A 24963-nucleotide genomic window follows, 5' to 3' on the forward strand; every position below is an offset into this window, starting at 1 on the left:
CTTCTCCCAGTTTCTTAACTGCTGTCCCCAAATTCTTGCCTGTTCTCAAAGTCTTATTCTCAGCCCCCTTTAACTTTCATGTTGATGATTTTTCTTGTACATTGGACTTCTTGTTTTGTTTTATTTATTTTATTTTATTTTATTTTATTTTATTTTATTTTATTTTATTTTATTTTATTTATGTCTTTATTTTATTTTGAGAGAGAGACAGAGAGTGAGTGGGGGAGGAGCAGAGAGTGAGGGAGACACAGAATCCGAAGCAGACTCCAGGCTCTGAGCTGTCAGCACAAAGCCTGAAGCAGGGCTTGAACCCAGGGACTGTGAGATCATGACCTGAGCTGAAGTCGGACGCTTAACTGACTGAGCCACCCAGGTACTGTGGGTCTTTCTTGTTCTTAAGATCTTCATTTCTAATGGCCTTTAGTGCCACATCACTTGAGATTCATGGATTTATCATGGGTCTTATCTTCCCCTGCAGCTGTTCAAACTCTAAAATACTGAAGTCCTATATCTCAATTTTTTATGACAACTTCCTTTACTTGCATATCTCTTGGCTGCTCAAAAGCAGTTATCCAAAGCTGAACTAAGCATCTTATTGAACCTGCTACTTCTCCTGAAGTTTCCTATTTTTAAATATAATACATCCTTTACGAAGCTATAAATGTAGAATTCATTCTTGATTTCTTCTTTCTCATCAGCTGCTTCTCTTCACCTGATACTGTTAATTCCATCATAAATATTTCTCAGATCCATCTACTTGTCCCTGTCCCCATTCTCGTTTCTGGGTGCAGGGCTGGAGTTTTGCAGCAGCCTCTTAAGTAAGCTCTCTGCTCTAGTCCTGCCCCCTGATAACCATTCTTCAGCCTGACCACACACATTGTGTCTATAGTGGAAATTATCATGTCACACTCCTGTTTAATTTCCCACTCTTAGGTCAAGTATACATACCTAACACTGGTTAGTGGCCCTATGTAATCTGACCCTGCTTACCGCTCTAGCCTTAATTCTTGTCTCTTTCCCTGTAAACACTGTGATTTAGTCATATTTAATTTATTTCAATTCTCAGAACATAACATTGAGTTATTTAACTCTGGGCCTTAGAGTATGTTCTTTCTGCCTCACAAATTCTTCCTCTTTTTGTTAACTTGGTAAATTCCTACTCATCCCTCAGGCTTTAGTTTATTTGAGAAAGCCTCTCCTAATCCCCTTAATTCTAGAGAGATGCCCCTGCTCTGCATTTTGGCACCTTACATTTCCTCCATGATAGCCCTTACCACACTGCATAGTAATCTCTTATTTACTGTATCTTCCACAAGATTATAAACTCTGTGAGGACAGGAATGTGTCAGCAGCACTTAGAATAATTCCTGACCCCTAGGCACTTGGTATGTTCTTTGATAAATGAATAAATAAGGGAAGAAAGGAAGGATAAGATTTCTTTTTGAGAATACCAGAGATTAGGTTAGATGAGCTCTCATCACATAATACCTATTTAAAATACCATGACAAAAAAATTTTTAGCGTGTAAATTACTTCAGTGGGAAAGGAAACAAAAGCATGGAGATTAATCAGGAGATTGTTGTACTGTTGTGTTCATGTGGTCCAAAGAGCCTGAACTTGAATTGAGGCACTTAGAATATAAAGCATAACAATTACATAAAAGAAGAAAGCTTAACAGAACTTGACCATTGGGATGAAAGGTGGAGGCAATATGGAAAATGCTTATAGTTCTTTGACATTAGTGGTGCCAATGATAGAAATAGGGAATTTGGATAATAAGTTTTGTAAAAAAGTTTAGATTTATATACTAAATTAAAATCATAAAGAAAAAGAGTGCACTGATTTTGGAGGCAAGTAACTTAAAATGCTTTCTAGTAAAATATGCTCAGTGGAAATTTTAGTTATAAATGCAGTTTGGAATTTGTTCAATTTTATGGAACTCACAATCTCACAAACTGCTATTTTTTCTGAGAAGCAGTCGACATCTAAACAAAATGACTCAATTTTGCTTGTGATTTTTGGTTGTCCTATATATGAAAGAATTGTGGGTTTTTTGGGTACTATAGACAATTTTACAGAAATCCATTACAGAGTAAGAATGTGTGACAATATATAAAAACATCTTGAACAGTTATTTCTCATTTAAGGGAAAAAAAAGATCCATAATACAGCACTTCTCCAAGTCTTTCTTTAAAAAAATTTTTTTTTACTATCATTTTGGCAACAGAGAGTTGGAACTTCTTTGAAAGATCAGAGATAGAGATTTAGAAGTCATTTGTCTCAAGTTGTGTAATGAATTTCTAAGAATAGGTGAACTTGATAAGGGGAAGATTATAGAGGGAAAAGAATAGAAAGAATGGATGATTACTGCTTAATTTTTGTAACCTCCACTCTCACAGAGAATAATTAAGAAGTGCCAGCAAATTATAATAGAAGGGGTGATTAAAGAAATGAGAGAAACACCTAAAATACACAATGATAAAGAAGTAAAGTAGTAGGAAATGGAGCCATATTACAATGAACTAAAAAGGAAGGGGCAGCCGGGTGGCTCAGTATCCCTGACTCTCTGTCCCTCTCCTGCTCTCCTCCTAGCTTTCTCTCTCTCTCAAAATAAGCAAACTTTAAACAAAACAAACAAGGAAGTGAATAATTTTCTGTTCTTAGTTCCTACAAGGAAGTATTAAATGTCCAGAGAGAACCTCAGTGAATTTCAAATTACTTATCCTAGAATTCTAAAATATTTATAATCTGAAGTTTGACAACCAGTACTGATCTTCTGAGGTTCCTCAAACCCATGTCCTCCGTGTCCTCTATCATAAACAGGCATCTATGATTTTATTCCCCACCTAACTCTTTTCCTCATTTGAAACTTAGCCACGGTCCCAACCTAAACCTCTTCTGAATTCATATTGTCTTCCCCAATCCTATATTGATCTCTGTGTGTGCCCCTGATTTTCCCTTTAACCTGAACCTTTAAATTTTTGCTTGTGTTCTTTGTCTTCCCAACGAGACTGGAGCATTCTTTTTTTTTTTTTTTTTTATGTTTTTAATGTTTATTTTTGAGAGAGAGACAGAGTGTGAGTGGGGGAGAGACAGATAGAGGGAGACACAGAATCTGAAGCATGCTCCAGGCTCCAAGCTACCTGCATAGAGCCTGACATGGGGCTTGAACTCACAAACCATGAGATCATGACCTGAGATGAAGTGGGACGATTAACTGACTGAACCACTCAGGTGCCTCATGACTATAAGCATTTTAAGCACAAGATCCATGAGTCCTATTTATTTGCTGCTTTATTCTTTGAGGACCCTCAGACCTCAGTGACATTAGTAAAAGTGAGCGGTTTGTAAAAAATTATCACTAAGGTACTAATCAGAACTAAAGTGTTTCAGATCTTAAATACTGCATAGTGCCATGTATGTAATAAGTCCTAAAAGAACCACGTGTTACTATATCTCATGGAGAAAATAGAAATATGCTTGGTTGACATGATTACAGTGAATTCTTAATAGTTTATAATCAAAGAAAATCTAATTGCTTTCACCAATATCTGTTTATATATTTTCTTTAATAAAAATACCTAGTATATTGAATATGTACAAATGCTGTCTTGTTAGTTTTATAAAATTATAACTCCTTTATTTTATCAGTGCAGTCTTTTTACTTGTAAATATACTGTTCACTTCATTGACTTGATCATTACATTGGTGCTTTGTGGGAGTCAGCATATATAGTAGTTAAAACCATGGGCCCTGCAGTTCAGCCCAGACCCTACCACATATTCACTCAGCTATGCCTCTTAATCTCTCTGAGTTTCAGTTTCTTCGTCTGTAAAATGGGTAATAACTACCTTCCTCATTGCCGAGAGAATTAAATGACATAATCTAATCTATATAAAGAGTGGAGCATAGTGCCTGGCACTCACTCACTCACTCACTGTTAGATGTAGTCACTGTAATGAGGTTTTCTGTGATGTAACAGTGCCACAAGAGAAAATTCCTTGCAATTTTTATAGGGTAATTTTATGGGTGGTATTTCTGTTAACTTTTAAAACCATTTACACCCACTATTTTATGTGATATTTTCATCATAAAATAGTAGGTTCTCTACATAGTTATGTAGACTTGAATTGGCTAGCTTCCTTGTGTTCCACTACTTATAATTTCATAGTGACAAGGTTGGTTCAATGTGGAACAAAATATCTCTTACATGGTTTTCTTTTATTATATGATGTAGGATGCTGTATCACAAAATGAATCCAGGATGTCTCTCTCTAAATCTTTAGGAGTCAAATCAGAGTTAACTACCAGGTACAGAAAGAGTCATGAAAATAAAAGAGATAAACAGTATTCTCCAGGGGATAATTCTAAAATAAACTTTCGTAAATGACAAAGTATCTTGTGTAGGATTTTACTACCTATAACTGGCTTTTTCTAGATTTTACTTAGAAAATATTATAAACATAAAGCCTGACCACATTGTGTCCTAAACACTGAAGGCAAACCATATTGTGGGGATTTCATTTTAACCGCAGAGAAATTGTAACAAGTCCAAAACCACAGAACCCAAGTAAGTAGTAGATCCGGGAATAGAACTGAGAAGGCTCTGATTCCTCCTCACATATGGAGACCACAAGGTTCTGCTGCTTCTGAACATAATGACAGATCATCTAATGCTTTTCGACCATCCGTACATGACACATCAGGGGCAGACTGTATGAGGACACTGTCTGAAAGTATGCAGCCTTTCCCTTCTAAAGGTCTGCGTAGAGACCAGAGAAGTGGGGAAGGAGCCTTTATAAGCACCAGATGAATATCAGCTGATATTTGTGTTTGGGATAATCCGTTGCTACCACAAAGCTGACTTCTTTGCTAAGGTTGTAAAAGAAAAGCAGTAGTTTATAACCATAGAAATGCTTTTGCCCATTCTGAAAAACATTTTAGTAATTTTTTTTAATNCATTTTAGTAATTTTTAATAAAGCCAACTAAAGAGTTTCTAGAATGGCATCATATATATAAGGAGCATAAAAATTTTGTGTTCCTTTCAAGATTTGACCCTGCTCCCACATTTATTTTAAAATTTTTACTCCTTTTGCCTTTAGTTGATTTCCAAAGCCCTGAAATGATGATTTCGAAGGATTTGTTCTTCTTTATTGTAGCTATTTGAGGAAACATTTTCCCAGACTCCTCACTCTGTCATGCTTTATTTCTCTTTACTCTTTTATATGGGTAAAAATTTCTTATTATATTTTACTGTTTTATTATATCATAGACTTTTTTGTGGGATTATTTTCTTTATTCCTGAAATTATTGAAATATAGTTGGTGCATGATTCAACCTTCTGAAGAATGGCTTTGATAGATCTACTATTCTAGGATGACAGTTATTTTCTCTTACGCCCTTGAAGATACCCACTGTCTATGGCTTCTATTGTTGCTGTTAAGTAAAAAATATTTCAGATTATAGGGCACTCGTGCCTCTCTTTACACACCAAGAACTTATATTTACCACTTAATCCTGATAACAGACTTATGATGATATTTTATTATTCTCATTCTCATTTATTCTAGTAGAGCTAGAGAGGCACAGAGCAGTTAAGAATACAGAATGAGTATGGAGAACAGGATTCTCCAAGAGCTTGGGCCTTAAAGCATCTGTTTTTAAACCACAGCCACAGCCAAGTGGATACCTAAAGAGAAATGAGAAACAATGTTATTAAATATTTAAAGATGTTTAGGGGCACCTGGGTGGCTCAGTTGGTTAAGTGCTGACTTTGGCTCAGGTCATGATCTCATGGTTCATGGGTTCGAGCCCTGCATCGGGCTCTGTGCTGACAGCTCAGAGCCTGGAGCCTCCTTCGGATTCTGTGTCTCCCTCTCTCTCTCTCTCTCTCTGCCCCTCTCTTGCTTGTGCTCTGTTTTTCTCTCTCAAAAATAAACATTAAAAATTTTTTAAAAATGAAGATACTTAAAAACTATAGTAATTAAAACAGAGTCATTTTTTTCTGGATAAAGAGATGAATACACTAATCGTTGCTATTGGACTGTTATTACCAGGCAGTATCAACAAGCTGTGCCTGTTTTTCTCGCGTGTAAGATAAGAATAATAATACTGCCAGCCTCATAGAATGGTTGTAAAGAATAAACAAGTATATACAGAAATAAGCAAGTATATACAGATACATACATATGACTTTAAAGTGAAAAAATATTTGTCATCATTAGCAATAGTAGAGTAAAAGAGGAAAAGCACAGAAACCAACCTTCCCATATATCAGAATATAGCATCTGATTACAGGTGATGAGAGGAAATGATGGACTATTAAATGAATAGTGCTGGCAGAGTTGGATGGATTATATAGAAAATAGAAATTTTGAATATCTTTTTTTAAAAAAAACTATATCCAAATGGTAAAATAAATAATACCAGATATATAGATTACTTCCTAAATCAATGATATCACTAAAGGAGATTTTTGATTAATATTTAAATGTGGAGAAGACTATAGTAAGCATACTGTCAAGGGCAGAAGCTGTAAAGAAAAAGAGAGAAAGATCTCACTGCATAAAAATTAAAACTTCCTTTTGTGAGAACAAACAGGAGGCTTGTAAATTAAAAATTCCTTTTGTGAGAACAAACAGGAGCCTTGTAAATGATTAATGGCACAGTATACTAGAGTAGGGAAACCATGTGCAACATATATAACAAGTTAATGTTCTTAACATTATGTAAAGAGCTCTTATAACATAATAAAGGGACATAAGAATAGAGCCAAAGAACATATAATCTGACAGAAAGAATTACAAATGACCAAATGACATAAAAAAATATCTTGGGCTTCCCTAGGAATCAAAAATAAATAAATAGATAAGCAAACAAACAAATAAAATTCAGAAACCAGTTTCTCCTATGAACTTAATGGTCATTGAAAAAGATTCTCCACCAAGGACAAATATAATAACAGATGAATGACAACAGTGTGAGAAAAATAACTGAAATACAAAGTATTTGGTTGTATTAGAAAAGACTTCTTCTGTAAAGTTTGAGATGGCCTTTGAATTATTGGCATAATATTGACAAGAAGTGAGAAATGAGGGAAAGTTTATTACCCTGTCTTCTGAAAAGTTTGGCATTATGGGGGAAGAAAGATAAATAACCGTAGCTTTGATTTTTGTCATGACCAAGAGATGTGGTATTAAAATCAGGAATTAGATGAGAAGATCTATAAGTTACCTTCTTCCAACACATACTTCTTGTGCGCTTATAGGTACTGTGGGAAAATAATGAGTTTAATTGTGGACTTTCCAGTTTGAGTCCATTCAAGTAAAATTATCTAGCTGGTTATGGGATATGCAGATCTGAAGTTGACAGCAATAGACTAGGGATGCACATTTGGGAGTCAGTATATATGGTTGGTAATGAAACTCATGAGCAGGATTGAGATTAATTAGAATACACACGCCTAGTAACTAAGGACAGAGTAGTAGAAAATACCAGTGTTTAGGTGCTAAGGATGCCACGAAGTAGAAGGAAGAAATAACCACAAGTTTAGGAGAAGACATAAAAAAGTATGAATTTCCAGAAGCATAGAGAATAGAATTTCAAGAAAAAAGAGAAGCAGCATTAGTGGCAGTGCAACAAAGAGGTCTGGTAAATTAAAGATTGATAATAATGTTTATTGGATTTTTTTTAGTCAGAAAATATTTTAACTTTAGAACAGCAATTTTACTAGAATAATGAAGGCAGATAGGAAACTCTAGGGGATTGAGAAATAAGAGATGATATGTAAACTACTATTTGAAGCACATTAAATGGAAAGGATAGGAAAAACTAGGGATCAAGAGAGAACTTTTTCCCTTTAATGAGAGATTCAGATTCAATCAGGTGAGAAGAAGTAGCTTCTCTAGAAGTTGTAGATACAAGGGAGGGAACTAAGTGAGAAGAAGGGGGTAAGAGTGTGGCACCTGTGGTGAGGTGCCTTGAAGAGGAAGAGGAACACCTTGTCCATGATGCATGAAGAATACAGCTAAAGATAGAGATCGGGGTCGGGGGTGTGTGTAGAGGAACAGTTGAGGGAGATCATGCATTATACCTTCACTGTGCCAGATCTAGGGAGACAAGTGAAGAAGTCAAGATTTTAAAGGGTTGGGAAACACTGGGAATAGCCACTGGGTGTAATGGAAGTGGAAACTGACCAAGAACAAATAAGAGGAATCGCATGTAGGGTGGCAGTGGGAGTCTAGCTGATGTTGGAGACCATATAACTATCCTGGTAAGGCATGGCTATATGGCTTTCTCTGGCAACTCTTAGAATCTTGGGTTATCAATAATGTTAATTCCTCTTGCCTTGGATAGGTTAGGTAGGTGGATGATCGTATGAATAAAGGGTTGGACAAGTAAGCTATTAATATCAGAAATAAAAATCTGTCCAATATACTTCAAAGCTCAAAACCCTTCAGTGTTTGGCCTTTGTTGTAGAATAAAAATCAGAATCCTAGGCTAGAATTTTAAGGTTTCTAATATAAAATTCTGACCGTAATTTTAGTATACCCTTACATGTATCACCACATTATAGCCAAATAGGGTTTCTTGCTACTTTGTGAAAAATTTTTTCTTTCTCAGTTTGCACCTCATGTTACTTCAGGTATTTACCTTGCTTGTAAAAACCCACATCTCTGTTCCTTAAAACTCAGTTCATTTGTGGCACCTAGGTGGCTCAGTTGGTTAAGCATCTGACTTTGGCTCAGATCATGATGTCATAGTTCAAAGGCTTATTTTTATGTTATTTCATGAACCTCTTCTAAAGTGAATGTTTTGTCCTATAGGTATGGGATGAATTGCCTCATTCAGTTTGAAGATTTTGCCAATATAAATGCATTTCGTCTCCTGAAGAAATATCAAAACAAGTATTGCACGTTCAATGATGATATTCAAGGTAAGCTGGATAGGGAAGAGAGTGAAGATACAAGAATGGATAGGGCAAAAGGGCCCAGGTATTTCCATGAGGTTAAAGAATGTGTGTGTGAGGGAGTACCTGGGTGACTCATTCAGTTAAGCCTCCGACTCTGGATTTTGACGTAGGTTATGATCTTACGGTTCATGAGTTCTAGCTCCATGTTGAGCCCCTCATCGGGTTCTGCACTGACAGAGCTTGGCTTAAGTAAGCATCTGCACTGACAGTGCAGAGCCTGCCTGGGATTCTGTCTCCCTCTCTTTCAAAAATAAATAAACTTTAAAAAATAAATTGAATGTTTCAAATTAAAAAATGGGCGTAATGGGGAAAATTGAAGAAACTGGAAAGGTAGGAGGTTGTAGACCATGAGTGAGGTATTCTAATGTAGTATTTGAAAGAAGCATTAGATATGAGTGATAGTAAGGACCAACGGGGAACTTAGGAGGAAGACAGCTAATGTGAAATAAGATGTTGAATGCTATTGGAATTGAGGTGCTCATAGGAGAGTTTACGTGTAGGATGATAATGTTTGTCTATTCATAGAGTTTATATTGAGGACAAATAATTATGTGTGAAAATACCCCCTGAACTGAAATGTACTTTACAACTACAATTTTTAAAATTCACTGTGCTTAAATTCTGCAGTGAGACATAGCTATACGAATATACTGTGTTTAAAAATAATGAGTCTCTATACCTTTTGAGGCACACTATGGTAATTGGTTGAGTCTTTCTTTTCTCCAAATCCTTTGTGATGTTAATCACAAGGTGGTTACTATAGTATCATTTTCATTATAAAGATGCTATTATTTCAACTTTATTTTCTTCCTTTTATTAAATTTCTTTTTGAGTATTTATTCATGAAAATGAATATTTGGAGAAATCCAAAAAGGAAGAGTCTAACTTTACAGGGCTGTAGCTCTGTTATAGCTGTAACTTGAAGATACATGTGTAGTGACAGTGTGCTTTCAATGCTGCAAACATAGAATTTGTAGACAGTGACTGGGTACTTACCAGTTAGTTTTGCAGTGGTCTCGAAAATAGTCACATTAGGGGGGGTGCCTTCTGACTCAGTTGGTAGAGCACAGACTCTTGATATTGGGGTTGTGAGTTCCACCCCTACACTGGGTGTAGAGATTACTTAAAAATAAAATAAAGAATAAAATAGCCACATTCACTGCTGAAAAAACTATCCTTTCTTAAATATTCCTATCTTTTGATTTTATGGGTCCCACAGAAATGTCCATCTAGAATTTAAAGACCGATATTACATATTTTTGAATCAATACACAGAATTCATAGACATCAGAGTTCAGTTTAAGACAAAGAATGCTAAATCCACATTGTTAAACAAAATGAACAGTTTGGAATTGGGGTCAGAGATCGCTATCAACTTAGTCAGAATTTAGAGGTCAAGTTCTGGGCTGCATCAGAGTTAAAGTCAGAAGCACAGGATATCTGAGGCAGATGCTTACTTAAGCCAAGGCCAAAAGCACTGTATGTGGAGTTGCTCTGGAGTGCCCACAACAGAGTATTCCCCACTCCACCCAGCGGGTCACCACCGTAGAGGCATGAAATAACTAACTTTTCACCCCAGCAAATCTGTCTTAAAATATAATCTGCATTTTTACCTATTTACACATAGAAATTTTAGAGTATAACTGCCTTAGCCAACAAAAAGACAGATGTGAGAAAAATGGTCCCAGTCTTTGACTAGAGAAAACGTTTGGCAAGTTATTGGGGTTCTGATTAGAAATGACGAAACTATTTTGTGCATTTCTCCATACCAAAGTAATGTCCTTAGTGACACATTATCCCCATATGTTTCTGTTTTACCTTTTTAACCTTATGTTTTTTCCATTTTGCCCAAAATGTAATACTTTCCCCACTGTGGGCATAGAAATTGCATTCCAGGTGCCAAGGAAAATAATTATGTAGCTATTACAGCCTTACCATGTAAATAAATGTTTCACACTGGACCCTTAGGAGAACTTATTTTTTCCTTTTTTTAACAGATGTGTTAAATATATTTTATGAAAAATATTTGATTTTAAAAATCTTATAATTGATATAAATGATCTAGAATAATTTTATATGATAGAGATTTTAGTTTTGGATAGAGATTTGGACCTTAATGCATTGTAATTATAAATTATTTTTTACTGGAAAAAAATGTGCAGGTTAAATCTATCAAGAAATTGGACATTTAAGTATATAATCTGTAGACCATCAGAATTCAGCAAATTCAGATCAAAACAATAAGGTCTCATCCTGTGGTCATTTAAAATCAATAACAAAAAGAGATTTTTCTTCTCATAATGGCCTCTCTGGAATGGCTGTTCTCTAACATGACATTGTAAATATTTTACATAGAATTTGTAGCCATAATAAACTAGTTTGTTAATATTTAAAAAAAAACAAGGTAAATATAGCCTATTCGTATACTAAATGCTTTGATGATTAAAAAGATCAAAATCAGACATGATAGAACAGACTTTTAACAAAAGAAGGAAGACCACTGGCCAGAAAACATGCTTCAAAGTTTAACACCATTAAGTTTTAAAAAGCAAATGAGAAACGTATTTTCTCTGTCAAGCTGGCAAAGATTTTTTATTGTAATCCCAACCATTAAAGATGCTGTAAGAAGATGAGCGCTCATATATTGGTGGTGGAAATATAAACTGGTGCAACTCTTGGCAAGGCAGTCTGTGTCAAAAACCTTAAAAGCCTATGGCTCTTTGAGCCAACAATTCCATTTGTAGAAATTTATCATGAGCAGGTAAAGGTTTGTAAAGCAAATGTACAAAGATATTTATTTATTTTAAATACGTGTTTATTTTTTTTTAACGGAGATATAATTGACATATAACACTATTAGTTTTGAGTGCAACATAATGATTTGATACATGTGTATGTTGCAAAATGACTGCTACAGTAAGTGAACATCCATCACCATGTATGGTTATTGTTTCTTTTCTTGTGACAAGAACTTTTGAAATTTACTCCTAGTGGGGCGGCTTAGTCGGTTAAACTTCTGACTTCAGCTCAAGTCATGATCTCGCCGTCTGGTCCATGAGTCGGAGTCCCGCGTTGGGCTCTGTGCTGAAAGCTTAGACCCTGGAGCCTACTTCGGATTCTGTCTCCCTCTCTCTCTGCTCCTCCCCTTGCTTGCGCTCTTGTCTCTCTCTCTCAAAACTGAATAAACATTAAAAAATAAATAAATAAAATTTACTCTTAGCAACTTCCAAATATACAATATAGTATGTTACCATGCTGTACATGACATCTGCAGGAATTATTTGTTTGTTTATTTATTTTAAATGTTTATTCATTTTGAGAAAGAGAGAGACAGCACAAGCAGGGGAGCGGCAGAGAGAGAGAGAGGGTGACAGAATGTTTGAAGCAGGCTTTAGGCCGATAGTGGAGAGCCAGATGCGGGGCTTGAATTCACAGACCTTGAGATCATATGAGCCAAAGTTAGAGGCTTAGCTGACTGAACCACCCAGGCTCTCGAGGACTTATTTATTTTATAACTGGAAATTTGTACTGTTTGATGACCTTCATGCCTTTTGCCCACGCCCCACCTCCAAACTCTGGGAGCCACCAATGTGTTCTCTATGAATTTGGCTTTTTGTTTTTGGTTTTGTTTTGGATTCCACCTATAAGTGACATCATATAGTATTTGTCTTTCTCCATCCGACCGACTTATCTCACTTAGCCTAACACCCTCAAGGTCCATTTCTGTTGTCGCAAATATTAGGATTTCATTCTTTTCTTATGGCTGGATAATATTCCATTGTGTGTGTGTGTATCGCATTTTTTAAATTCATCCATCGATAGGCATTTGGATTTTTTCCATGTCTTGGCAGTTGTAAATAATACTGCAGTGAACATGGGGTTGCAGATGTCTTTTCAAGATAGTGATTTCATTTCCTTTAGATGAATATCCAGAAGAGAAATTGCTGGATCATATGATAGTTTTATTTTTAATTTTTTGAAGAATCTCCATACTATTTTCATAGTGGCCGCACCAATTTACTTTCCACTAGCAGTGCACCAGAGTTCCCTTCTCTCCACATCCTTGCCAACATTTGTTACTTCCTGTGTCAGGTGATAGCCCTTCTAACAGGTGCAAAGTGATATGTCTTGTGGTTTAGCAATTCTGTGATGATTAGTGATGTTGAGTACATTTTCCTGTACCTGTTGGCCATTTGTATATCTTCTTTGGTAGAATGTCTGTTTAGATAAGGATATTTATTATTATTAACAGTATTGTTAACATGATTTATTTGTTGTTAATGTTGTAATGTTATTTTTTCAGTTAATTATACTCTGATCATAAATGATCCTTTTTAAAAGCATGCATATTCTTGTGAATCAAAACAAATATTTTAAAAGAATGATAAATAAAATAAAATTGACATGAGAGTTTTAAACTATAATCGTAAAAAACAAAGACATTTAGAAGATACTTGTCTCATTTTAGAAAATGTAGGCCTTAAACATCAAAAGTAACTTTTCAAACTCATTGCCAGAATTAAAATTTTACATCATAGGAATGTTAACAAATATTGACCAACAGATTAAAACACTAAAGTTGAACAATAAATAAAAATGTCTCTAATTATTATTTTTTCCCAAAAAAATCATGAAGTGATGAAATAACAATAGAAAGTTAACATTAATTTCAGAAGAAAAGGCACATCCAGACAAAATAGTCAAAGTGATTTGTAAAATGCAGCATTATATTTGTACTGTTCTTGATCAGTTGAATGCAGGAAATTATTCTGGAAGATCCTAAACTATGGCAGTAATAGTTATAAAGCCAGGCCAGTAAGAAGACTCCCTCACATTAAATGGAGTGTTTTGTTCCTGATGTAGCTGGCTCACAGACATGCACCCTAAATGTGCACTCACACAAGTGCCCCAAGTTTCTGGATTCTCTTACACAGGTTTCACTTTGTGAAGTCGTATGTCTTCTCGGTGCCCTCAGGGACTTGACCAACTCTCCTGAGGTGACACGCCCTTGGTAATTGCAGCTCTCCATAGCACTGGGGACAGTAAAAGGCTGAGCACATTCACACTCAGGACTAGGAGGTACGCCTCTGAGCATGCCCGCTCTGCATGCTCTACTCCCAGGATGGAAAAGAACCCTCTCACTTGGGCCCCTGTGGCCATGAGGCACTTGATGTAGTGGCTGGTCTTGGGCAGGAGGAGACAAGAACCATACATATCAGAGCAAACTTCATGATCACCACCAACAGGGTAGGGACCATCAGGATGGTGAGCTCCTATACCACAAAAGTGGGAAACAGGTGAAGACCTGCTTACTGGTGCAAAGAAAATGATAACCAGGAAGTCACAAGTTGGCTTCATTTAAGACACGATCTCCTTGGTGACCATGTAGCCTTGGGAAGAGATGAACAGTCTGGCCAGGAAGCAGCCCAGCTCTGTGGAGACATCCAACAGCTCCGTGACTGCTTTCAGTGGGTCACCTGGGTGGCTCAGTTGGTTAAGCTTCCAACTTTGGCTCAGGTCTTGAAATCACGGTTCATGGTTGTGAGCCCCATGTTGGGCTCTCTGCTGTCAGTGCAGAGACAGTGTAGTCAAATCCTCTGTCCCCCTGTCTGCCTCTCCCCTGCTCGCTCGCTCTCTCTCAAAAATAAATAAGACATTTTTTTAAAAATGTGAGAGCAGAGATTCCTACAGTAAGATTTTTTTTTTATTCCCTTTGCTTTCCATGTACAGCTTTAGATAATAAAGGCCTGTGAGATAAGTCTTTCTAACAAGACCTAGAAGAAAAGCAGCAGCCATGGGAGAAAAGAATCTGAGCAAAAGCCAGTATTCACAGTCCTGGCTTGTGCTTGGATAAGGGCTGCCTTGCCAGCCATGACTAAAGCCCAGCTGCGAGTCCTGCACTAGAGCATTTCAAGCAGCACTGTGTATAGTCAACATCACCTTCTTTTTCACCACGGGCACTATCCATGAGGAACTTGGACACTCCGGGTGTGCTTGATAAGGACAAGCAAGTAGAAATAAAGATGCTTTGGGTGGGTCTGATCTGTAAAAGATGTCTCCATAGTAAGCCAAAGGCAATCATGAGTAGTGCCATATAACACGGTCCTTGGAGGTTAATCTTCCCTACCTTTCTCAGCTTTACTGGGGAGAATTCTAAGCCAATAAGAAAAAGAGTAAAGAACCCCAAATTGTCCTCATGTCTCCACTTGTACAATAAATTTAATCCCCTTTAGTCTTGGAGGTGCCAAAAGTATACCAGCAGTAATGTAAGGAAATACTGTATGTCGGCAGTTCTGTTGCTGGGCAGGGCCTGTTCCAAGTAAAGGCAATGTCCTTGTGCTAACAACGTTCTTTATCACGTGGTGATCTGTACCTGGGATTGCTGCATCTCTGGGCTTGGTCAAAATATACTGGTCATTCTGGGAGTCAGTCATCATGCTAAGACCCCAATCATACTCCTCTTCTCATTTTTTGGTGAGGTTTTGCTTTGAGTTGCCTTCTTCCCCCACCCTCAGAACTGCCACAAAATTGACCCCTTTGACTGTTGTATTGCCATCAAAAGTGTGTTCTTCCTGATCTTCTTCTTTCTCACATCTTCAAGAATGTCATCAAGCATGGATAAACTTATTTTGATGGTGTGTATTTTTGAGGGCTTCAGCATGATGTATTTCTGCTGCTAGAAGTTCCAAGCATTCTGTCTCTTTCTTTACTGCAGCCTCTCTCTAGGGTTCTAGGTGCCGCCTGCTGCTCTCCTTCATGGTCACAACCTCTTTGTAATCTCCCTGTAGTGCTCTCTCAGGTACATGGACAGCCTGGAATACTGTGCATTTTAACTTCATTTAGTTCTTTTTGAAACATTTCAAATGTATGCACCTGAAACATTTTCTCTTCATCCCACATGCTGGCATCTCTTTCCACTTCTCTGATTGCCCTTTTCAGTTAGTGAAGAATCAGTCTTTCAGTGAAGAAACCGAGAGAGCTTTCCACAATTACAGGGAGCCCACTGCTTCCTCTGAGTTATAGCTGCCCGTCTGCCTCAAGCTGTATTCCACGGCACCCATTATCAAAGGAAGTATTAGGGGCAACATCCAGAAGTAATTTGTTCTAATATCTTTATGATCCAATTTTAGAGGACAAGGCAGGGCTGTTCAAAGCTTTCTGCTAATCTGAGCTCAGATTTTAGATACACATTTTCAGCTGTTACCAGTGTGGCACCTGGTGCTGCCTGCAGACGGTCCTGGAGCAAGCAGTGTGAGTGTGGCAGGAACAGGGCTGACGAATCCAGCATCAGTTATCTAGCTTCTTCAGAACCAGGCCCAGCCGTGGTGCATCCTGGGCCTGGCTCTTTGGCACTGAGAGCTAGATAGGGACAAGACTTCCTGTATCCCCTTCCAAGTGGCAGGTGGTGGGGCTGCCCCCCAGGATGGGGTAAGGGGACAAGTTGGGCTTGAGGAGGGCCCTGGCCACCCATTGCCCTCTCTGGAATGCAGTCTCTATTGTAATATTATTTTTAATTGCAAAAAATCAGAAGCCCTCTAAATATCTAAAAGTAGAGGTTTGGTTAAATAAATTTGACATAACCGTATTATGGAATATTATAAATATACAAAATATTTTATTTTTTTTGTTTTATTTTTTTTAATGTTTTTTGTTTATTTCTAGGAGAGAGAGAGACAGCGTGAGCAGGGGAGGGTCAGAGAGAGAGGGAGTCACAGACTGAAACAGGCTCCAGGCTCTGAGCTGGCAGTCAGCACAGAGCCCGACGCGGGGCTCGAACCCACGAACCGCGAGATCATGACCTAAGCGAAAGTCGGACGCTTAACCGACTAAGCCACCCAGGCGCCCCTAAATATACAAAATATTTTAAAATACGTTATTGACATGGTAAGGTAGTTACAAGATATTGTTAAGTGGCAGAATCGTACACATGGCATAAGATATTTTTTTACAAATTAAAATTTTCTTTAATTTGCACCTATCAGATATAGAAAACAGCTGTAAGAATATCATCAGAATGTTGAAAAAGATTCTACCTTGGCAATAGGATTATAGGTGATTTATTTAGTCTTTGTATATCCAGATTTTCACTGTTTAATGCATTTGCTACAACGGGCATGTTTTTATGAATACATTTTTCAAATGTAAAAAGACCACACTGAATTGTTGAGCCATAACGCAAGAATACCTAAAGTATAATCTTTCATTAGCAAGATTACTTAATACTTAAAACCTATTTCTTCTATTAGTGTTCTTTTCAAAGTCACATTTTTATTAGTTTATGTGGTAATTTGGTATGTGCTATCATTTCTTATAAGAGGCATTCTTCATGTCACCACTTAAATGATACCAGTTATGTGAAGGATTATTAGATATAACTGTATCATCCAAGATAAGTTACACAGAGAAAAAAGAAACTAGTATTCTGATGACACTACTCTTTCCTCTTATTTGTAGATTTTAATACTCAATTGATTTAACATTAATAGTCCAAAGCACTTTATTTTATATGGAGACACCACAATTACATTTCCCTACATTTCTGCTAAGAAGTCTTTATACTAGAAGACAAAAAACTACTTAGATTATTTTGTTATATTAGAATTTGTTTTATTAAGCTTTTATCAGAAAAAGCAGCACATGAATTAGAATGCAGGAATATTTTGTCAAATATTCTTATTGTAAAAGAATTTACTCTAGCAGAATTTTTCAAACATTACTCTGCTTTACTAAGAGTGAAACCATTCCAGTTTGGAAAAACTCATTAAAATTAGTGGTTAGCTTCTTTTCCTGTGTCTTCAGCCTCTTTCCCTCTACCACCTTCTTTCCATTAGCCTTTCCACTTTTAAATTGCTTTAATTTTTTTTAAGTTTATTTATTTTGAGAGAGAGAATGAGAGTAAGAATGAGCGGGGGAGGGGCCGAGAGAGGGAGAGAGAGAATCCCAAGCAGGTTCCGCAGTGTCAGCATGCAGCTCATCGTGGGGCTCAATCCCACCAACCATGAGATCATGACCTGAGCCAAAATCAAGAGTCAGACGCTTAACTGACTAAGCCACCCAGACACCCCTGCTTTAATTTTTAGAAGAATTAATTGCCTTGATTTCATTTTCTCTCCAATAGCCCTTGTCATTCTTTCCATAAAAATATAAAATAAAATTTCCATATAAAATATAAAAAGTATACTATTTTTCTTGGCTCTGTTTCCCTCCCACCCCCTCTCCATCTTCATCTCACTTTCTTTTCTTATCTAAGCTTTTACAAGGGCTGCTATACACCTGCTGTCTCTGTTCTTTTTCTTTTATTTATTCCTCCCCACACTGTCCTCTGACTTCAGCTCTAGCAGGTATAAATAACGCAGCTCCCTGAAAGGTCACCGAGATGTAATTATCAGCTCTAGTGTGGTTATTTGTCATTTCCCTTCTTGGTTGACTTTTCTTCTGTTTGTCACTACTTCTTCCCTTTGTTTCCATGACAGTGTATACTTTCTTGCTTCTCCTGTCTTACTGTTTTTTACTTAGTCATCTTCCCTATGTCACATTCTCCTGCCCTGACTCCTTAAATGTTTATCTTCATTTGGGTTCTCTCCTTTAGAACAGAACTTCCTCACTGAATAGTTATCTATCCACATGACATATATACAACTACACATTTTCAAATTCCAGATCTTTATCTCTAGATTTCTAGACTGAGTTCTAGACCTGTATATCTAACTACCTTCTTGACGTTGTTCCCTGAGTAGCACACAGACATGGGCGACAGTCTCATAGGCTCGAAACTGAACTCCTGTTTTCCTTGCACATTTTCCCCTAGTCCTCCAAACAAGAAAATGTATGATTATTCCTGACTTTTTCCTCACACATTCTATGTATTTAATCATTAAAACCTGTTGATTTTTCTGTCTTAAATATTTCCTCCCTCTCAACTTGCTTCTCTCTTGGATTGCTGCAGTATCCTCTCTCCTCAATAATTGCAATGACCTTTTAACTTGTCTACATCCCACCAGCCTCCAACTTGCGAATGTATTCCCCCCTCCACTCTCTGAATTTAAAATCTTTTAGCAACCTTCTGTTACCTATAGTAAATTTCACTTACATTGCTTTATATACTCCGTTTATATAGTTACTTTTAGTGTGTAGTAGAAGGCCCTGCATGATGTCAGCACTTCTCTAGTCTCATGTCAGTTTGCATTCTAGTAAGTTGTGCTTGCTTCAGTAACACTATAAAGCCTACAGTCTCACATGTGTTCTGTTCTCTCTCCTTTTATATTTTAGAAGGCTTGGTGTACAAATGGAGTTTGTATTCAGAGTTTTTACTATAAGGTATTTGGTTGAGCTGTTAAGGGAATCTCCTTTGTCAATTTCTGGGTTTTTTTCCTCTTAACACTGCTCAGATTCTACAGAAAAGGCTTTTCAGTCTCTCTCTTGACATTAGCTTCTGCTAGGATGAGCTTTCTGCCAGTGTTCTTTGAGCCAAGTAGGAATAGATGGAGGGTGGGGGTGGTGACTCCATACTGAGTATGTAAACTTGCATTTAATCTTCTTGTTTTCAGGTATAGACCCCTTGCCCTCAATTATCCCTGATATTTTACAGTTATGCCTTACTTACATAAGTAATCTAGATCTTACAATCTAGATAGATAGAATTTTATATTCTATAAAATAAACCTCTAGTTTTTAAATAAATCTCCAGGGTGTGGAGGGTCAGCCATCTGCTAAAAGGTGAGGAAAATGGATCTAGGTTATAACTACTTCTTAACAGGTTTTTTGAGCTGTCTCCTATTTTCAGCCTCTTCTTCATCCCCACTTTCAGAAGTTCTTGGTCCCTCTTATAACCAGGACTTTTGAGAGTTCTGCTTTATCAATCTAATAGCTTCTTAGTATTCCCCATGGCCGGTCAACAATTCAGCTTTTCCACATCTACTAAGTCTCTTGTCATTTGCCCATCTGCCTTCTGGCTTCTAAAATTTTGCTGCTATCCTCTTCTGGTTCCTTGACCTTTTTTTTTTTTTCTCCTTAATCTTTTCTCTGCTGTTTTAATAGAGTTCACTGGGGAGAGGGAAAGCTGAATTACGTGTTCAGTCCCTCAATTTGACCAGTCTTCCTTGCCTCCATGTCTTTGCGCATGCTTGTCCTATGGGAGGCCCTGGACCTCTCATCTTACTCCTTTGATACTGTGCTCAGGTAGCATGTCCTCTAAATGCTCTGGCCCTTGCTTCAACACATTTACTCCCACCTCCCTGGCTTCTAGTTCTGTCTGATCTATTTATTTGGTAGCACATGAGGATTATAATTATTTGATTACATATTAGTCACCTTTGCTAGTTTCATATAGTAATTCTAGTCAGATTTAACAAATTACTGCATTAGTAGAAGTCATTCTTTGGTCAGTATTAAATATTAAGTACTCTTTAGAAGTAATAAACTTCAGCCTGTCTTTGTGCGCTTTACTAAAAACTTCAGTTTTCAATCTCACAACAAAAGTTGTTTGGAATAATTTATTGTGAAAACTCGCATTTTTGTGAAGTATCCACTTGCCACATTAATTCCCTTGACTGTAGTGAAATTTAAATCAAAGTAGTACCAGGAAGTAGGACCAGAACATGTGCAAGAATCATGTTCAAATTAAAATTAACCTTTTTGTAGTAAAAAACTCTTTGTGATTCTTATTAATTCCATGAAGAGAAGTTTTGATGTTTTATTATGTCCTCATGAAATGTTATAGAATAGACATTTTTTAAAAAATATTTTTATTTATTCCTAGGAGAGAGAGAGAGAGAGAGAGACAGCGTGAGCAGGGGAGGGTCAGAGAGAGAGGGAGATACAGCCTCTGAAATAGGCTCCGGGCTCCGAGCTGGCAGTCAGCACAGAGCCTGACGCGGGGCTCGAACCCACGAACCTCGCGATCATGACCTAAGCGAAATTCGGACGGTTAACCAGCTAAGTCACCCAGGCGCCCCATAGAATACACATTTAAATAGAAGCCTCTGACATCCAGTGTAGACAGAGATTTATTTTATCTTATTTGAGGTAGTCTGTATGAACTTAAAATATCTTGCCTTTTTTTTCCTCCCTTCCCCGTGTTCCTAATGCCTTGACTTTTAATACAGAATGATCCAGCATAACCATATAAAAATGTCATATTGTAGTTTGGATCTTTTGAAATATTTTATTCTCTGTTCTTAAATGCCAGTTGTTTTTAAAATCAGGGTTACCTGGGTGACTCAGTCATTTGAGTGTCCGACTTCAGGTCATGATCTAATGGTTTGTGAGTTTGAGCCCCGCATCTGGCTCTATGCTGACAGCTCAGAGCCTGGAGCCTGCTTTGGACTCTGTGTCTCCCTCTCTCTCTGCCCCTCCCCCTCTCATGCGCTATCTCTCTCTGCCTCTCAAAAATAAAGAAATGTAATAAAAAAATTAAAAAAATAATAAAGTCAAAACAGGGGCACCCAGTGCCCCCGTCGGTTAAGCATCTGACACTTGGTTTCAGCTCAGGTCATGATCTCATGGTTTTGAGTTTGAGCCCCACATGGGGCTCTGCGCTGACAGTGTAGAGTCTGTTGGGATTCTCTCTTTCGGGCTCTCTCTCTGCCCCTCCCCCACTCATGCTGTGGCTGTCTCTCTCAAAATAAATAAATACATTAAAAAAAATCAAAACAATAATACAGATATGGTGATTGCTGATGATACTTCAACTTTGATTCTTCAACTGGTTAAATCTTGTAGTTCTGGTAGAAAGTTTAGAGACCCTTAAAATTGTAAAATCTTGGAGTTGGAAGGAAGCTTAGAATCCCTGAAATCCAAACTTCTGGCCAGCTTCAAAAAGCCTGAGATAGATGTAGTTTGAACTACTATTTGTGAATAACTTCTTGTTCAGTGCCGGGATACCAGTATCTGTCTAATATTCTTTTTTCATCTATTTAATAGCTCTTGTGAGTCTGTCTTGATGTAAGAGACAACCTGTTATAATTCTGTTATGGTGTCTTTTCTACATAGATCAGCGATTGTTTTACACAGGCCCTCATTATCTTTTTTTAAATTTGATTATAGTTGACACACAATGTTATGTGAGTTTCGGGTATACAACATAGCGATTCAGCAACTCTATATGTTATGCTGTGCTCCCCACAAATGCAGCTACCATCTGTCACCATATAACAGTATTACACTAATACCACTGATTATATTCCCTATGCTGTGCTTTTTACTCCTGTGACTAATTTATTCCATAACTGGAAGCCTGTATCTTCCACTCCCCTTCACCTGTTTTGCCCATCTTCCTTTTCTGGCAGCCATTAGTTTGTTCATTCTTTGTATTTATAGATCTAGTCCTGATTTTTGTTTGTTTATTCATTTTCTTTTAGATTACACACATAAGTATTTGTCTTTCTATGTCTGACTTTCTTCACTTAGAAATATCCTCTAGTTGTCCATGTCATTGCAAATGGTAAGATCTCATCATGACTATGTAATATTCCAGTGTGTGTGTGTGTGTGTGTGTGTGTGTGTGTGTGTGTGTGTACATACATGTATGTAACACATCTTCTTTATTCATCTATCAGCGGACACTTGGGTTGATTCCATATCTTGGTTATTGTAAATAATGCTGCAGTAAACATAGGGGCGCATATATCTTTTTGAATTAGTGTTTTCATTTATTTGCAAATGACATATCTGATACAAGGTTAATATCCAAAGTATGTAAAGAATTTATACAACTCAACACCAAAAAACAAATAATATGATTAAAAAGTGATTAAAATATCCTGAACAGACTTTTTTTTTTCCAAAGAAGAGATTAAATTGGCCAACAGACACATGTAAAGATGCTCAATATCCCTCATCGTCAGGGAAATGCAAATTAATTCCACAATGAGATAACACCTTATACCTATCAGAGTAGCTAAAGTCAAAAACACAAATATCAAGTGTTGGCAAGTATGTGAAGAAAAAGGAATCCTTGTGCACTGTTGGTGGGAATGCAAATTGGTGCAGCCATTGTGGAAAACAGTATGGAGGGTCCCCCAAACTAAAAATATAAATACCCTATAACCCAATAATTCCACTACTCGATATTTCCCCAAAGAAAACATGGGCTTTCATTTTAAATAATTTGTAGAAGAGTAGCCTTTGTGTAATGTATGACTTACCATAGTTCATACTTTATTATTAATGGTGGCTCAAAACTGCTAGTATTTTATTTTCATGATTCAGATTGTGTTTCTAAATAAAAAACATGCAGGAGACACACGTCTTCAGTAATTATCATGGTCTTATTTATGACTACCAAATCCTTTAAGAAAGAAACAACCAACCAAAAGATTGAACAGAACAAATGTTCTAAAGGTAAAAAGCTTAATTCATCTTTGGCACATGGCATATATAACATGTCATCATTATGTCATTCATAAACCCTATTCCAGTCAATTTTTGTCAAGTAAATATGGGTGTTTAAAAATTAACTAAGCTTTACTACCCAGGTGAGTGATCTAGGAACCATTACAGTATTATTTAGAGGGATAAAATGTAAATACAGCTGGAAACTACTGTGTGAGGGTACAAAGTTTTACTTCAGACATGAACCAATAAAGAAGTTGAGCTATATAATTATGTTTAAAAGCACAAAAACTACTCTGTGATCTGTGAATGCTTATATGTCAAAGTAATAAAATTAAAACTCTGAAGTTTCTATGACCGTAAAGCATGATGAGGAAAACTCAGAATTCATTCTAAATAAATGCTACACTAATATTGTTCAGCATCTTTGGGATTATTATAGGTAGGAAGCCAATTAAAGGATGCAATAACAACAGATTTTAATTGCTATTAACTATCAGTTTTTCAAATTGAAGATTAAAAGATTAAATTCCAAATGTATGTAAAACATCATTACCATCAATACCATAATCAGGAAGCATTTATTGTGCACCCACTTTGTGTAGAGGGGATTAGTAATAGGTTTCAAAGCCCCTAGAATAATTAGGTGAAAGAATCGAATAGCACATAGTACTCTTTTATCTCACACAGTACAACTATCTTACAGATGAGGAAACTGATATACAAAATAATTTCTTTAAATTCATTCAGCTGGAGTGGCTCAGTTGGTTAAGCGTCTGACTTTGGCTCATGTCATGATCTCGTGGTTCATGAGTTCGAGCCCCGCATCAGGATCTCTCCTGTAGGTGAAGAGCCTACTTTGGATTCTCTGTCCCCTCTCTCTCTGCCCCTCCCTAGCTTGTGTATGCTGTCTCTCAAAAATAAATAAACATTTAAATTCATCCAGCTAGTAAGCAGGTTGAGCTGGACTCCACCTAAGAATCCAAACGCTGTGCTCTTATTCATTACATCACCACATTAAGTCACAGAGTCTTTTTGGAAAGTTTTCAAGAATAGTAGTGAGTTGCTATCTTAAAATATTGAGGCCAACAGCCTGAGAATTTCACCTCCTATATAAGCATGGGGACAGACAACCGCAGGTTCCTTTTTTGTACCAGTTATCATGGTGTTTGATGATTTCAAGATGAATAAAGATTTGAGGCTTAGAGTTTGGCAGGGGTCTGTTGGAGGATCACTCAAGGGTACGTATTACTTGTTTCAGGAACAGCATCTGTCGCAGTGGCAGGAATCCTTGCAGCTCTTCGAATAACCAAGAACAAACTGTCTGATCAAACAATACTCTTCCAAGGAGCTGGAGAGGTACCTGCCTTATACGATACTTATGTTCTTTTATACCAATCAGTGGAATTTACCTTAAGTATTCGTTAATTTGAAGTTCAGGGTATTCTTTCAGATTTTTAGTAGATTGCGTCTATGGGTTTTATTGAAAGATTTCCGAAAGTAAGTATTGAGGCATTTTAATTTTTCATAGTAGACTTTAGTAAAGAGGTATAGCAATATTTTTCAGTCTTAAATTTGTCAGATAATCAAATAGTGCCATGGGTTTCTGTTTCACATAGTTAAGGTGCCATGTGGGAACAGAAAAGTTTCCAACGTGTGA

At 37.0% G+C, this 24963-nt stretch overlaps 1 protein-coding gene and 1 pseudogene across 1 annotated transcript in view; one reads left to right on the plus strand and one right to left on the minus strand.

Annotated features, from left to right (window-relative positions):
- The window catches only part of ME1 (malic enzyme 1), a 175911-nt gene that overhangs the window by 120108 nt on the left and 30840 nt on the right, over positions 1-24963 (plus strand). Inside the window, exons 7-8 of the mRNA XM_077750285.1 lie at positions 8827-8936; positions 24565-24662. Coding sequence (XP_077606411.1) covers positions 8827-8936; positions 24565-24662 — 208 coding nt within the window. The remainder of the gene's footprint in view (positions 1-8826; positions 8937-24564; positions 24663-24963) is intronic.
- On the minus strand, positions 13944-20093 carry LOC144220164 (transmembrane and coiled-coil domain-containing protein 3-like; annotated as a pseudogene).

The sequence above is a fragment of the Crocuta crocuta genome, unplaced genomic scaffold (genome assembly GCF_008692635.1).
Source record: "Crocuta crocuta isolate KB4526 unplaced genomic scaffold, BGI_CrCroc_1.0 scaffold9, whole genome shotgun sequence".
In the NCBI taxonomy this organism is placed as follows: Eukaryota; Metazoa; Chordata; class Mammalia; order Carnivora; family Hyaenidae; genus Crocuta; species Crocuta crocuta.